Source organism: Aptenodytes patagonicus, chromosome 2 (assembly GCF_965638725.1).
Source record: "Aptenodytes patagonicus chromosome 2, bAptPat1.pri.cur, whole genome shotgun sequence".
NCBI lineage: Eukaryota > Metazoa > Chordata > Aves > Sphenisciformes > Spheniscidae > Aptenodytes > Aptenodytes patagonicus.
The window spans coordinates 75,331,020-75,347,990 of NC_134950.1; the positions used below are offsets into that span (position 1 = coordinate 75,331,020).

General features: G+C 39.1%; 1 protein-coding gene across 11 annotated transcripts in view; it reads right to left on the bottom strand.

The window, feature by feature from the left end:
- Positions 1-16,971, bottom strand: part of FHOD3 (formin homology 2 domain containing 3) — a 416,636-nt gene that overhangs the window by 107,597 nt on the left and 292,068 nt on the right. For 8 of the 11 annotated variants that reach the window (XM_076330249.1, XM_076330247.1, XM_076330253.1 and 5 more), the window contains exons 9-11: positions 16,139-16,282; positions 13,560-13,798; positions 12,205-12,291 (exon numbers count right to left, since the gene is read on the bottom strand). In XM_076330249.1, coding sequence (XP_076186364.1) covers positions 12,205-12,291; positions 13,560-13,798; positions 16,139-16,282 — 470 coding nt within the window. The remainder of the gene's footprint in view (positions 1-12,204; positions 12,292-13,559; positions 13,799-16,138; positions 16,283-16,971) is intronic. The other 3 variants (XM_076330252.1, XM_076330251.1, XM_076330250.1) reach the window with 1 other exon arrangement.

The following is a 16,971-nucleotide window of genomic DNA, read 5'->3' on the forward strand; positions in this document are numbered from 1 at the left end:
CAATACTCTGGCAAACATCTATAAGGGAGACACTTTCAACCATTCCTAAGGTATCATAGTGACATAATCATCTCAGTCGTCATCTCTCCATCTTCTTGTCTTCTCCACAAACATGTATCTTCCCTATAGAGACACCTCTTGACTTCCACACAAGTATACATTGGTATACTAAAAAAAAAATCACCCAAAAAAAGGAGTTGACCAGGGAGCATTCGTATCATCCCTTCGCCTTACTAGCGAGCAGCTCAGTACTAGCTTTGCTATTATCTCCTGTGAAGGGCAAATGTCTGCATCTGCCAGTTGTACAGCAATCACATTTGGCAAATAACTCATGAAGCTCTGTGAGATCACGGTTCTCCGATAAGAGCACAGTGCATCCTATAATGCTGATAGCATGGCTATGGCTAATGCAAACAAGAGCGCCCTCGTTATTACTATGTTTTAAGCTCCCACCAGGTTTCCAGATTGATGACGTCAAATTCCTTGCTCTCCTCAACTGTCTCGAAATGCCCAAAATCGTAACTGAAATACTCATTGGATATGGTGGATCTCATAAATTTGAGAAGGTTCTTTGAGAGTTTATTTGTTCACATGAGTGCATGGTAGTAAGGACAGGAGTTTACACAATATGGACTGAACTGGGAACCACCAGAGTTATATTTGCACTGAATGGAAAGAGAAGGTGAGAAGAAAAAAGCATCCAGAACCAAGCGGGTTAGTTCATGATTAAGGATCACTTCATAACACAGGATCATCAGGCCCCTGAACTAACATTTGCCAGGTGAGTGACACATCTTGGGTATTTTCCTTGAGATCTCGTTATTCTGCCTTTACATCTTGTGTGTTTGTAACACTGAACCTATTGTTTGAAGTCTTGATACCAAGTCTTTTATTTACCAGAAGTGAAAGCTGTTCCCTTTCCCACCGTTCAGAATTTTTGTAATCAGTATTTATCAGAACAGGATATTTAATTGATAGCTAGAGGACCAAAACTACTTTTACCCTACAGTCTACTTTCCTAAAGCCAGCTACAGTTTGGAACTAAAAAAGGACTTACTCTTCTAATTTAAGCACCCGTTTTTGAAAATGCTGAGCTTCTGTGTAGAAAGTGTACAACTGTCAAGTGAACCATATATTAAATACTACAGGTGAGTAGTAATCAATTAAAATTCAGTTGCCTGGGTTTCTTACTGCTTTGCAAAGCATCATTCTAATCCATTATTGGGAAAACCTGATTCCCATTCAACTAGCTTAATTATAAATATGAAAACACCCTAAATTAAGCCTATATATAATAGCCTTCATAGAATTAAGATATATGACCAGTCCCTCACAAAAAATTTACTGCACCTTACTCTGGAAGGACTAGTTGTCTGCAAAAAAATCCTGAAAACCAAACAGCTTTTAGAATTACAACAGAAATGTCCATATAAGCTCAGGTTAACAGTTGAAAAACAAACCAGGAAATGGAATCTCAATTTCCAGAGCCACCAATGACACATCTTCCATAAGCGCTAGCATTTACTTAAAAACATGATTAAAATAGAAATAGCTCCTCAGAATACATATAACATAGCTATGCTTAAAGGACCTTAGCTTTTTACGTACATGCTTCTTTCAGGTAAGCTGTGCAATACATCCATGTACTAAAGGCTAAGTTATAAAACAGGGAATTAATTTCATCTTTAAGTCAGTTACTGGACTGAAAACCATTATCACATAAAGACCAGTTTGGGATCTGTAAGGTTTTGGGTTCAGTCTATAGGTAGAGACACACTCCTGCCTACGAGAAACAGAACTTAGACCAGGAGGTGATATGACCTACATGAAGCTGAAGGGAATGTTTAGCCCCTATCCTCCTTCATGATGTTCTCCTTCACGAACTATTAATAATGTCACATGAAGGAAATACTTTTGTCTGCTGTGATGTTTATCTGCAAGTTCATCTTAGGAAGCAAAAAGTCAAGACCCCGCTTCTCAGATGTTATGACTTGCTGTACTCTAAAGGCGTAGATCAAGAGTAACAGCCCCTTAATTTGTATATTATTTGAGAATATCATATTTCAAAAGAAATATGCATGTACAGCAACCCTGTGTGGCACACTGGTTTTTACAGTTTATAATCAGACATTAACACATCCCTGATGGGTACTGTTTCCAAGCTGAATATTTTGCTGGAATTCAATCTCTTATTGATTATTGCACATATATCTGAACTTGGATAATAAAAAAGAAAATTGAATTAACTGGGTGGGGTCTAAGAAGTGAGCATATGCAAATGATACACACACCCCATCCGCTCGGAGCTCATGGATTACACCAAGCAGGCGTTAAACTCCTCTTACAGTGACTGGCTTAGTGGACTGGCATTCCCAAGGCTGCAGACAGCAATAGTCAGATGCTGAGATCTGAGATGGACAATATCATGAAAATGAGTTTGTTTGTTCCTGACCCAGAAAAAGGACCTCTATAATCACCTGACTCAGCTTGTCTTATGACAGAGGCTGGAAGTTAACTGATGTTTTCCCTCCCCTCCAGCTGTCTAGGAACAGTGAAATGGGGCTGTGCGCCCATCGTCATACCTTAATTGGTGGATTAATTTTACAGATTCCAGTTAGATGATTCTCCTGTCAGGCCAAGGACCCTTTTCTCAAATCTCCTTGACTTCTAGATCAAAAGCTTAGAAGAAACTTTGATTGGAAAGCTCTCTTCCTCTGCTAATATTACGTCTAGGAGGAGAGCAGGTACATGGCAATTGGCTGGAAAAGCCAGAGGAAGGAGCTGGCTCTGCGTGTGTCGGCTGCAGAGATGACCGGTGCTGTGCATGGAGGTGGGCACGCTCCCCAGCCTGCGGGAGGCCAAGTTCAGTTGAGGGAAACTCAATGAAAACTTCCATTTCACAATGGAAATAAGCACGTGCCTAGGAGAGATGCTCAACGCTTGGGAAGTCCTCTTTCAGCAGCTAAACTCACAGTTTCAGGCCCCTGGACTATCCCCAGAAATTGGATCAGATTCAGATCAGAGGAGAGGGGTAAGCTCACAGGCAGGAATCAAGCATGTTCTTCTTTCAACCAAAGCAATAGCAGCAGTTGTTTCTCAGTATTGTTAGAGAACAGATATTCTGTCCATGAAAACAGGTAGTATCTGCTAGCTACATCTTTCCCAAGAGGTAGAAAAGGAAAATTTCACTTGATTATTTATTAAAACAGGAAAATACTAACTACAGACAGATGACATACTTGTAAAGCTAAGAATGTCAGACAGACAGATGCTCAAAGGGAACAGCAGATTTGTGAATTCATCCGGACCTTTCAGGCTTACGTGTTCATTTTTGTGTGCAATGGAGAAGGGATGATGAGGAAAAGCTCACCTTCCCTCCCACATATACATGCAAATTTGGTGTCAATGCAACAGTAGAATTAAATTAAGAAAAATGATTCATAGGGAGGTTTTCAATTAAACTAGGTTGCAGAAGCCAGCATGTTTTTCAGTAGCGCAGACGAACCTAACCTGTTCAACAAAAGGCAAATATTTATCCTGAGGCAGGGAGGAACGGTTTCAGCTAATGGTGAAGGATCAGATATATTCAGCTAACCTTAAGGCTATTGTTGGGTCACTTCAGTTCCATGATAACAGTACCAGATTAGAAGTATTTAAACAAAAGCTTTATAGCAGTGAAAACAAATTTCAAAACAATCACTGTGTTTATTTTCATCTTTAAAATGGATTACTGCTACAGGCTAACACCCCCACCAAACAAACAAACAAAACCCCACAAATCTTTATGAAGTATATCATCAGTCATGGCAACTAACATGCATCTACAAGGGCACGGTTTTTGCTCAGTTGTTTCAACTGAAGTTTGACATAAAAGTATTTATAGCCCCTTAAAATACGTGCATGTTTAAAAAGACTATGAAAGTGCAGTTTATGGATAGAGAACCACTAGGGCATCAAAACAGAATCTAGGCAAAGGCTTTAGAACTCATGGATTAACCTTTCTCCTTTCTTAAATAAATAAATTTAAAAAAAGAAATAAAGAGAGTGCCAATCAAACTTGTCCTGATGATATTAAATAGCTACTCTAAGTTGCAGAGACACAAAGGCTAACAAACACAGATTGATGAAAGGAAATGGTAATCAAGGGACTCATCTACAAGTTTAGCTGAAGGCAGGGGCAAAGTCCGTAAGATGCTAGGCATCATACCTGACACACACCTAACCTAGCCACAGCTAGATGATTTTAAAATTAAGGCACCATTCTGAAGACACTGTCTCTCACTCCACAAGAAGTCAAAGCACCAAAAAATGCTCTCCACCTTACTGGTCCCTAGAGCTGAACAATGTGTACAAGGTTATCTAGCCAATGTCCTCTGCAGGCTCCCCCCTAACTCTTCCCTTCACAGAGTTTTGGTGAATGCAGCTTGAAGAAACTCAGACTTTCTTTGTTCTAGCTTGTAGCCCAGAAACACAAGTTTCTCACTCTCCCCCCTCCAAACCCCCCCCCAAAGATACAGCTAATAGAAAAATCAAAGGCTGTGCTGAAGGAAAAAAAACAAAACCCAAAGCCAGAAAATAAGCATGAGCACAGAAACACATTCTGCTCTGTTTGGTATCAAAGGAAAATTTTAAAGCGTAAGATACGCTTTAAATCATTTTAATTCAGGAAGAATTTGACCACTAATGTTTCAATAGAACAATAGGAAAAAGGATGGTCTTGCCATAATTAGGCTACCAACGTTTTGGTCTGCACATAGAGTGCACATAAAAGTTAATTCATGAGATAACAGCACATTAAAATATCTCCCTTTTGGTATATGATTCCCATTCATGTAGGGCTCATTTAACCTCTACTAAAGTCTTACTAAATATTTCCTTCTTAATTTTCCATGTTATTAGACAAGGCCCTAAGTGTACTTCTGAGCCTTTTGCGACCACCCACGGAATTATATAGAAAGTCCCAAGAAATGTGAACACTGGACTTGAGTGAAAAAAGGGGTCTTGGAGTTATGAAGTGACCCAGAGAAGAAAGGACTGGGGAATTGTAAAGCTGTCGGCCATTATTCCCACACTCTCTGAAAATCACCCTATGTGCCGTTAATTACTTATGAGGAATTTTCTCTCTCCCTTTCTCTTTGTAATTCAATCGAGTGCTTATTATCAGTTTAGCTTCTTTAAATTACTTTCATTTAAACTTTCAGTGCCTTTCAGAGGAGCAGCTCCTGACTAGGACTACAGGCCACATTCAGCAAAGTAAGATCACCATTAGCCATTCCACAATATTATTCTAAATGAAATACTACAGTTGATCTCACAAATTTTTCTTTCAAGGTTGTTCCTCTCCCCGCTTCAAACCTCTGACCTGCTTTACCTCTTGCACAGCACTTGGAAAGCTGCTTCTCTGAAACCCTCACAGGTGAACAAATAGAAAATGAAAAATGTTCCACCAAGGAGAGATCTTTACAAGTCACAGTGGATGTAATTTTATTTACTTTTGCAATCGCTTGCCATTGTCCTCAATTTATGAAATTCCACTTTCGTAGGTTAGACAGCACAATTCATAGCCAAATTCCTAAGTCCTTGTAAAACAAACAAATACTTTGGTACACCACTTCTTCTTCTCTTCTTCTATCCTAGCTGCCAGAACAGATTCAACTAGTCTTTTACGTGAAAGCCAAAAGTGGTAGTAACTTAAATTCATCATTTATTACTCTATATAAAGATATGGCAACATACTTTCCTCCTCCATTAAAAACAAAACTAAAGAAACCGCCTACTAAGCTCCCCCCATTTCCATTCCACTGCTACCTGTTATAGACCACTGCAGTTGGTGCAATTATGTGAAGATGAAAATACATGAAATGATACGGATAACAACTTACTTGCAAAGCCTCAAAATCTGGCCTTCTGCACAGAAAGGAAATTAAGATGCATAATTACAAAGGTCAAAAGGAAAATTATCCTACTATTTCTGCCCTAAATATAGAAAACTGTTCAGAAAAAAAGTTGAGGAAATGACAATAATGTAAAGTAGGTGTGTTCTCTATGCCTTCATGATATGCTGTTCTTTAGGTTACTGTTATTTTCTTATCCCAAAAATATGATCAGTAACAACTTTTCACACCTAAATAATACCTAGGTAATGCCTCCACATTTTTTTAATTGATGCAGTTGGTTTATTTGGACACATCAAAGCAGAGCAAGACAGCAGAGTCTTGCTTAAGGTACTGGCAAGGCTGTGCAAAGACTTCAAGAGTCCCAGCTCTCTGATCACTGAACAGCACTGCTGTTTTTACATCTGTATGAGCAGAAGAGGTAAAGAAACAGAATCATGATGTAGGAGCAATAAATACTGAAACATACACAGAAAAAGAGAAGAAACGGTGTTTTCAAAGCTTGGAACTGCATATTGGTTGACACTTGAAGGTTACTGTTACTGCCCCTTACTTCAAAGGGAGGGATCTGGAAATGGCATCCTGCTAAACTGCTGTATTTTTTTCCTCCCATCGCATCACATGTGTAAAAAAACTTTCCTGGCCTCAGAGGATCACATTTACAAATACTGGGAACACACTGTGGAGTTGAACTCTCTAAGGCATGTATAGTCCAGTGCATGAGACACTACCATTGACCTCCAGAGAAACGTATTCACATCCTGGTTTGGCATTACATTTCTTCAGGTAGTTCACCAAAGCTAAATACACAGTGGGAAAAAAAATAAAAAATATTAGGCTAAGTCATGCCGCGCTTTCATTTTCCATGCAGCTATAACCTCATTTAAGTTTCAGTGCTTTCTTCATTCCTCTTGAAATTCAAACAGGGAAAAATCTACCATTGCCTTTACAGCAAAGTACAGCGTTGTCAACTGGACTCTGCATGTATACCAAGTATAAAACATTTCCTTTCAGCAAGACCCCCAAACAGCAAACAGTACCCCTACTACAAAACCTGACATTTCTACAGAGGTATTTTAATTCAGATAAAAAGTGCTGGTATCAACCTGAGACAGTAATAGGACCGGTACATGAGGTATTCATCAAGCTGTAACTTTTAAATATTTTTTTTTATTATTATTCATGCATTAGTGGGTCAATCCCTATCTATACATCAGTGGAGTCTTTTGTTTATGGTATGACTTTGAAAGAAAAAAGAAAATTTTTCTTAACCCATCTCGTGTCTCCTTCTCTACTACTTTCCTTACAGGAGCTTCCAAGATATTCTTACAAAGAATAAGATCACAAATTTCACATTTTTATTCTCTCTCCTTTCAAATCTGCTTGACTTCATGCTTCAAATAACTCTACCTGCACAAGAGAAATAAGAGAAATAAACATGTCCTCCCTGCCCCAAACCTAAAATAGCAGATCAGATTTTGTATGTTATTGTTGTCAAAGACTAATAAAGGTCTGATGCTATGAACAGATGCTACCTCACCAAGCCTTTTAATTTCATGGATAAATCTTCTTTCCAAAGCCACTGCTTTTACATCCCTTTTCCATTTTCCCATACCAACAAAATTGTGAAAAAAGTTAGTATCTCCCCCATAACTGACCATATGCCATTCTATTTCAAAGCCCCTCCAAATGCTAGGTAGCTCAGCTCATACGTATATGTATTAAAGGCATCCTTAGCATATCCACAGATTTGTGACCGCGTGTTTATCCTGGAGATGTTTTCTTTGTCTAGATTCATGCCTCAGTTGTTTTAAATATCCAAAACCAGGAACCAGAGATAAACATCTAGGAAAAAAATATATTTGTTTCCTTCTATTACAGCAGTAAAAATAAATTAATTTCTTTTCTCTTCTGGGCCTTTAATAATCTGTATCACAGCCTGAGTCCTGCATTAAATGCTGATGTCGAGTCTCCCCACTTTGCTGTTTCATACCTATCGTACCACTCATCGCATTTGTCACAGACAGCAACTCTAAGAGATGTGGAATGTACCCATCCTAAATAGAATAAAATAAACCCCACCCACCACTGTAACCAGCACTTTGATTTATAGCCATAACTATTTACATAATCAAAACATTTCATGTAGTCTAGTGGAAAGTCACCAGAACTTGAAACATCATGACAAAACCTAGAATTTTGCCATAGTAAATGCTAGAGAAAAATCAAAGATTAGTTATGGTTTAGGATGTCTGAAAACATGGAAAATCATAATAAAAAAAAAAAAGTCGTCTCAGCTGTATTTTGGACAAACCACCCCTGCAGGCCTGGCTCTACATGAAGCAATTTGAATAATCAGTTAATGGGGCGTAATAGCCAAACTACGGTCTGTGCCGTTGGTTAGAAACTCGACAGGAATCTGAAGTTAAGCAGAAAAAATGCTTAGCATCAGAGGCTCAGCTGTGTTCATTGTTTTCTGGTAAAACCAAAATAGTGTCATGATCTCTTCCTGCATCTCAGCAATCCTCAAGCATCAGAAACACGCATTTTCTAACAAACAGATCCTTATGACTTCTCAGCACAGCTTTCCTTTATTTAGACAACAATTTTCCAATTTTTCCTGGGACTGTGAAGGCTGTGAAAGCCCTTGAGCCCAGTTTGCACCATGCAATGGCACTTTGTTCAGCTAGCCCGGAAATTTGCAGGGAACTTTGGAATTCCCTGTGCTACTCCTTGCCCAGAGGAAGTGTCCTAACAGCCTTCCAGGCAGGACCCTAAGAAAAGCACAGCTCATAAGCACATAATTCTTTGGTCTTCTGCTGTTTTCCCCTTCTCAATACAGTTCTCCCGAAGGCCAAGGTTCTTCAGATCGAAAAATCTGGAAGCCTCAGGTGAACCCGAACAGTTGGTCTTCCTCGTGCCTTTTTAGCCCCACGGTCTAGAAAAGATAGCTTGTTAAATCCAGCTTCGGTCACTGATTCAGGTTGCAGGCTCTGCTCTGATGGGTTCTTAAGGTGGCTGTCAGCTCTTCTGCTTGCTAGGTTTCAAACACGGGAATACTGACAAGAAAGTCCTAACCAAGGCCTGGTTATCTCCAGATGAACACAGTGTTTTATGACCAATCCTAGTAATTCTTTCACAATTTTCAATGATATAAAACAAAGCAAAGCTATGAAAAAGAAGAAGAAAGCAAAGAGTCTAGTAAAGTGAGGTAAATACCTAATCCTAGCTAGTCACAACTTTATAAACCTCAGTCTTTGATTGGAACTAATTCCACAAAACTTTGACAGAGCCATTCACTCAAATGCTGGTAAGAGGTGCCGATGTAAATCTCATAGAAGCTTCCTTGAGTATGTTTGCTAAGTCTGGCTGACACAGCTCTGATGGGACACTCAGGGAGAGAGATGGGGATATGCAAGTTCCATGCCACTCTTTATATTTTTCCCCGACTCTATCCATTGTGTGGTTGGAAAAAGTTAGCTTTACTTTAAAAAGAAAAAAAAAACAACCCATGGAAGAATTTGTTTAAATGTCTACCGCTTAAGAAACAGCATGCTAGACCACAGATTGAGAGCACTCAATTTGGACCAGGGCAGAAAACCTTAAGAGGTGCCCTCAGCGAAGCATTTAAAACGTCATGTTAACAGGACTGAAGTTCCCCCCAGGCTTTTTGGTGCTCTATGCCATCATGGTAAAAGAAAGAAGTTTTGAGCAAAGCAAACCTGCTGGTGGTCAGGACCGGCATTTTAAAGTACACTGCAGCAGCTACATATCTTTAAACCAACCTTCAGCCTTTCTTAGTTAGCAGTTGTTATCAACTTCTTTCTTTATTTATTTAGTAACAGGCACATTAGCCTGGGTTTCACTCTCCATGAAAACTATTTTAACACAAAGCAGATTTGTGTCTTTATTTGTTTTGAACCACAAGTAAAAAAGCAATACATTTAGTTTGGAAGAAGGTTGCCAAATGGATGAAAAAGGCCTGCAAGTTTTCCTTTTGGTTGCCCTTAGCATTTACGGTCAACTTTTCCCAGCTCAAAACCCAAAGTCTGCTCTCAATTAGCCTGGCGTAAATCAGAGCAACTCCATTGACTTCAGACAGCTTTTCTGGATATAGAGCATTGTGAGACAGAACAGAATTTGGCCAATATTGTCTTTTTTTTTCTTTTACCGGCACCATGGATTTTTCTCTTTTTGGAAGACTTATCGGTTGACACAAAGCAGATGACTGTGGACAACCTGTTTGATGTGGTAAACAAAAGCAAAGTAACTGCCAGAGCAGCTGACGGAGTTAGAAAGAAAAGAAACATGAACACTGTGGGAAGGAGAATGCTGAGGAAGAACTTGAACCTTCTACTGATTTTGGTAGTGAAGTCCAAAAATAACCAAGAATATTGCCCAAAACAAAATTTAGTACAGTGTAAGAGTGTGACTTTAATCTTTAATCATGTCCGTCAGAAGCAATTCCACTGAACTTGATGGTGCTAATCCACTGTAAAACTAGACATGGACATCTGCAACCACACACAAAGTTGAGATACCAGCAGGAGCAACACAATAAGATCATCATTAATATTGTTACGTCTCCTATTGGTAAAGAAAATGTAGTGAAGGAATAAAGAGACTGAAACCCATTTTGCAGACTATTTTTCAGAAAATACAGCACTGCAAAAACTTATTGCAAACTTCTTTCCTCCCTCAAGAGGGACTAGGATTATGAACCAAAAGAAGGTCATTAGCAGAAGACAGGTCTTTCCTGGATGAACAAAAGTTAGTTTCCATTTAGAGAGGTAATAAGTAATTTTTATCCATTTGTACAGATTCCTCTCTGCAACATTAATGATGGAAGCAGAAGGGACACAACAAGCATTTCTTTTGATAAAAACAGGTGATGCCCGCATCATATTTTAACATATGATTTTAAAATTTCATTACAAATTGCAGCAAGGCCTGAACTTATGATGCTCTATTCAAATCCTTTAAACCAGTAAATATGTTGCATCAGAGACCACGTGCTCAAATTTGAAAACTTGATTCCAGTAGGAATAATGCAGAGAGAAAAACCTCTTTCCACTTGAGGTTAATTCAAACTTTATAAATATGTAAAAACTTCGTACGAGTCATTCAACTTCACTATTTTTCTGTTTAAAAGTTAATGAATAGAAGCCATGAAGCATTTACTTTATTTTTTTATCCCAGTTTAGCTATCAGGTGTAGAGATACTGTTGTATTCATCTGGACTGTTTCACTGAAAGCTGAGAGACTTACTGGGATATGATAAAGCAGGAAGGCTGGTTTTCTTCTTCCTACCACAACTACAGATTTGGGTAGATGATGAGACTAAAAATGTGAATCAGAATCAGCTTTTCTGAAACGGTTGTTCACCAGAAACCCAGCAGGATTTATTGAAGAGCCAACAGTTGACTAGCTTCTTGTTATGGCAACTTTGAAAATTTCACTGGGCATAGAACTTGTGTCTTCGGATACTGAAACATATTCCATGGTCTGTAATATCCAATGGGAAAAAACCTGATTTGCTAGCCACCAGTAATACTCCCTGTCTTTACCTGCTAAGAGGGCTGGAGAATGGGGGGAGAAAAACGGATTTTTATTTAACTAATACATGAAGTGAAGATCAGTGTTGCATAAATTCATAACTGAATGCCTCTTTCCTTAGAGAGGCAGGTGAGCAAGTTAGAAATTCCAAATGGAGTTGAAGAGAATTATTTTCCTAGAGAAGGTTCCCAGGACAACTGCAACATGAAATTAAATTTGACTGCTTAAATGAAGATTTCTTTCTTGGATTTAAACTTAAATTATGCTTTAAATTATGTCAGCTTCAAGGAGGATGCAGAGCAGAACTGGATGATTTTTTTCAGAACACGAAGATAATTATTGAAATCATGCTATGTTGGTGAAAAAAATATTTCAGAGAACTCATGAAACTAATCTGCCATGTTTCTGCTGCCCCGATACCAAAAATCAGCTCAAACACAAATTGATTAGGAACTACGGAAGACTGCAAAATAAAGCTAGTAAGCAAACATTAATAGCGAGAAAACGTACTGGTAGCAGTTGTTATCCTGCATGACTTTTATTTGTTTAACTACAGTAAGAGAATTAACAATTTTCGTAGAGTTGAAGCATCCCCTTATTTCTAATCCAAATTAATCAGTTTAACAAATCAATGGTATCTGCTGCACATCCACGGGTACAGATTCTTAATCACATTGGTAAGTCATGAAGCAGGGCCCAAGATCATGCACGAGGCTTTCCATGCAGAGCGGCTGAAGCCCCCAGCTGTACTCACACTGAAGACGCTTTAAACTCAGCCTCAAATGCACTGCCATCCTTGTCCTCAGCCTGCAAGACCACAGGGCTCTCAGCCTCCAGCTCACTAAAGGCCCGGCCAATAGAAGGTGATGGGAAACAAGCATGAATGTGTTGTGAAACGCAAGGAGAAAAAAGGAAAAAAAAAAAAAGGCCATTATGTGGTATACAACATGCAACTACTGTTTGTATTATCTGGAGTCTTCTATTTTCATATTGCCTGAAGCCATTAAGCTTTAGTCAACTCAGCTTGCTTTGCAAGAAGGGCTGCTTTACATGTAATGCAGGATTTTAAGCCTCTAAGTTCACATCCAGTGCTAACCAACGGAAACCCCCAAAGAACTTCCCAAACGTTATAACCAACACAAGATACGCTCTTCGTGGAGCATGCTTCCGTTTTGCAAATTGCACCTTGAGCCATGGGATGACAGATGTGTCCAGCTTTAGCTATCTGCAGCGCATGTATCTTCACCTGAGATAGTCAGCCAGATTCCCTTTATGGTCAACAGAGAGAAAAAGCCAGTTTCGGAGCATGATTCATCTTGGTTGAAATTTCAGGCATGTAGAATACATTAGATAACTGAAGGCCTAGCAGTGCTTGCTGCACTCCACTGACATCAAAGGAAGGCAAGCTGATCAGACATCTGACTTAGGCAAAATTAATTCCAGCCCTCTTGTGAGGTAGTCAGACATGCTGAGGATCTGCAGCGCCCTTTTTTCCTAAGCATGCACAGCCCAAGCCAACCGTTATGGGACTGGCAATGACACTAGCTTTGACTGACTCCAGTGTTACAGACTGCTGCTCAACTAGTCGTTACTGTCTTTCTTTCACTAATTATAAAACATTAGATACATTCGCTACTACAGTGTAGCCTCAAAGGAAAATATTTATGCTGGAATGCTGATTGCAAAGGGGGGGGGGAAAAGAATGAACTGTAACTTACACAGGACAAATAAGACTGCATTAATGTGACTATGCCCTTGTTACAATCTTCTATATGTTGCTATATTGAATATAAAATCTGTCAATGGATGAGATTAACCTTGGTTAGTTCCCATATCAAATGATCTACCTCATGTGCTTTGGGTCCATTTACTTAGTGTAGATGGTGCCAAAGAACTTATCTATGTAGATAAATCAAGTCACCTACAAATCCGTTTTTTTTGTTGTTGTTTTTTTTTGTTTTAACTTTAAATATGCTTTGTTTTTCTTTTTTAATTCAATGGAAAGAGGGAAAAAAGAAAACAAAAGCCTGGCAGATTAATAAAGTGCAATGAACATAACGGAAAATAATAGGGGAAAAGAAAGGAGTATTCCCCAGCTCATGCACTTACCTCTCACTGAGATCTTCAACGTGCTGTCCGTGGCCTAGCATGAAGCTAGGGTTCGGCTGACCGCATGGACTCGCAGGGGCTGATAAAGTGCTTTTGACGTTCTGTACCGAGTGCCTGCGGCTCCGTCGGCGCTCTAACCCCCTCCGCTCACTAGCACCAAGACTGGCCCTTCTCCGGTCCTTGCGCCCACTGGGAGGGGGGTCAGCACTCTCGTCTCCATCCTCATGTCTCAGTGTCATCTGAGAAAGAAAGGAAGAAAGGCGAGGCTTCTGATACAGTTCCTTTAGGTACCACAGGTCTTCACACCTAGGCTTTAAAAATTAACTGATCTCAACATGATTAACTCCTATTAGCGTCACCATTTCTATAGCGATCCCTGTAAGTTTCTGTCTATCTGTTAGTGCAGTGTAGCAGCTCTAATAATGGAATTATATACTGATGCCTTGTATAGAACACTACAGAATCTGTAACAACACATTTTTATATATCCTAGTTTGTTTTTTTTTTTAATGTAGGACTTAGTTTTCAAGGAAAGTGAGCAGTGTTGGACACCTAGCTCTCTTTATTTCCTTCCAAAACACTTAGGTGAAGTCTTGGCTCTAGTGAAATCAACAGAAAAAACTCTCATGCATTGACTGACTGAACATTTCCTCATGTTCAGACATGACACTTGTCATGATCGAGTGGCAGTTACCGCCTACTACTTTAGAAAGTATTTTAGAATAGTGCCATCGTTTCCTCCCAGCCAAGGAAGAGATCAGCAGATGTATATGTAACTGCATTCCTCCTAAAAATCTCCATTTTTACGGTTCTCCCTGCAAAGTAAACAAAGGAAAAAAACCCTAACAAACAAAACTGTTTCTGTGAACTGGTACCACAACGGATTGAAAGAAAAAAACACAGACCACATGTCTCCTCTAAGCCTCCCAATTTTTAGGTTAGCATAATTACTTTCACGTATGCCTTTCAGTGGAAAATTCAGTATTTCCTGCCAGTTCAGAAGCACTGTCGATACAGAGGAACATATGTATAATATCAGAAAAGAATGATGCTGAGAATAGCATGGCCACAATGACATTTGACAGAAACCTCTGACATGGGTTAGGAGCTCATCAGTTGGAAATAGTAGAGGAGTAAAATACGTGTGCAACACCTAGTATCTTGAACTACAGCACGCTGTTGACGTGCCAATATGACATACTTCTAACAGAAACAAAGCAAGTGGTACCTTAGGGTATGTAAGGAGAGAGATTGCTGGCAGAAGCAACAAAGTTACTGGTGGATCTCATCTGAAATGCAGCATAACATTTAAGTAATCTTTTTATGAGAAAGATCCATTCAAAAAGGCAGAGGTACAGAAGAGGGCGATGTGGGTGATCAGAAGAATGCATATCTTCTTGTTTCTATTAGTCTTGCTATTCTGATAATTCTTACCAGAAGTGACTTTAACAAAACAAAGGCAGGGGGAAGTGTGATATCTCTGCTTAGGGTGTAAAATCTATTTCAGTGGGGAAGACGAGATTTTTCAGATAAAGAACAACATTGGCAGAAAAAAGAAAGAATGTGCATAGGCATATCTGGCCATCAAGAGAAAGCTGGTACCCAACTAAGCCAACTGCTAATTTTGCAATCAAGTCTTTCAGTAGGCACAGCATGCACAAAAAAACCTGCTTTTGAGATTAATGATCATCTTTTAAAAATGATTTTATGAGCTGATGCCTCTGACAATAGAAAAAGAAAGAACATGGAGCCCTCTCATTCTTACGTTCCTATTTTGGCCTGACTCTTCCTGCAAACTGCTGTATATAAAACTTAACTCTGCTAAAGTCAGTGAAGTGACATGGGTGTAGAGTTGATGAAGAAAATGGAGTATCAAATCTACCAAATCCTTTGCTGGACTTGGAGATAAAGTCATTTCATTTCATCACACCAGAACATGAATTCACATTTACATTACATTAACTTCAGCCTAAACCTCCCTGCTCCAACACTTCCCAAAGTCTGAAAAGAGACTAATTATTAAGAAACTGGCTATCCTACCCTTACATATAAATACTTCAGAAGTAGTTATTTTATACCTAGGTGGTGAATGTGGAGTCACTCATTACTCCATTGCTGCAAACTGTATCAGATCTGGTCCAGTGTAAACTCGTAAACAAGGACTTGCTGGGTATTCAGCTGCAGAACAAGTGGCATTTGTGAAGCTGAGCTCAGCCGAACCTTTTTCATGAGCTGAATACTTTTGCATATGGAAAGAACTTCTACTTACTTCAGGATGTGTAACTAGCAGTCTGAGAAAGTTTTAATTGCAGGCAGAACTGCCTTTAAGGAAGCTAGTAAATGTGCTGGTTTGCCTTGGAGTATGCCCCAGCTTTAGTATGAAATGCATTTGCATTAAACGCAGCTATGTATCGCAGCAGGTCACATATATGAATGTGTATAATACTTCTAGCAACCAGATGTTTTTCTTTTAAAATAAAATAGATAACCAAATTTCACCTAGGTTACATTCCCCCCTCCTCTCGGCTTTGAAGTTTGCACAAGCTGTAAGATGCATAAAACAGGGCATGCTATGTTACCTCATAAATGTTAAATTGCTCAACTAAGTCCAAGTCTGTTCCTTTCTTGTTCAAGTGTCTCTGTGAAATAGCTTCAATGCCTAGCTCTTCCAGACAGTCCACCACGTCGTAGAAAGAGTCTTGATCTGGCAACCCCGACAGCGTCTAAGAATCAAAGGAAAAACATTTAAATCTGTTTGTTTTGAAAAGAATTAAACAAAGGTTTTTAAAAGCGGGTGGCAAGTGGTGCTATGTATGATTTCAATAAAGTAAAATCCATGATGTGGGATTAGAGACACCGCTAGAAAATAAAAAACAAGTGGCACAGCTTTTAACAAACAACTCTGTGCACTGTGTAGAAAAATGAATAATTGGCAAAACAAATCGATGTTGTTATTTCATACAAAAAAGTATGGAAAATGTGGGTCTTTAAAATACACAGTTGGATTCTTCCTGGTTTCATTGAAGTACAGATTTAAAGAACAGAGAATGTTAAAGCATCAAACACAGGGATAAAAGCAAAGAGAGAGAAAAAAATGGTTTAGCTAAAAACACTGAAGCTGATTTCCTACTGATTCCTCTAAGTTTGGCCTTAAGAAGAAAAAGTCCAATGCACAGCTGTGTGATGTCAGGACAGCAGGAAATATCCTGCACCATGTGCCTACTGTCCTCCACACCTGCAGCAGAGGTCATCCTCCCAACGCACAAATTGTTTTCTATCGCAGAGATATTGACTCCTTTCCTCCCCTTCAACTTGAAAACTCTTATTAAAGGTACACTGACTCCTGAACTCCTATGTTAAGAGAGTTACTAATTCCCAATTATGGGCTAAGTTGTTACCAGTGACACTGGAG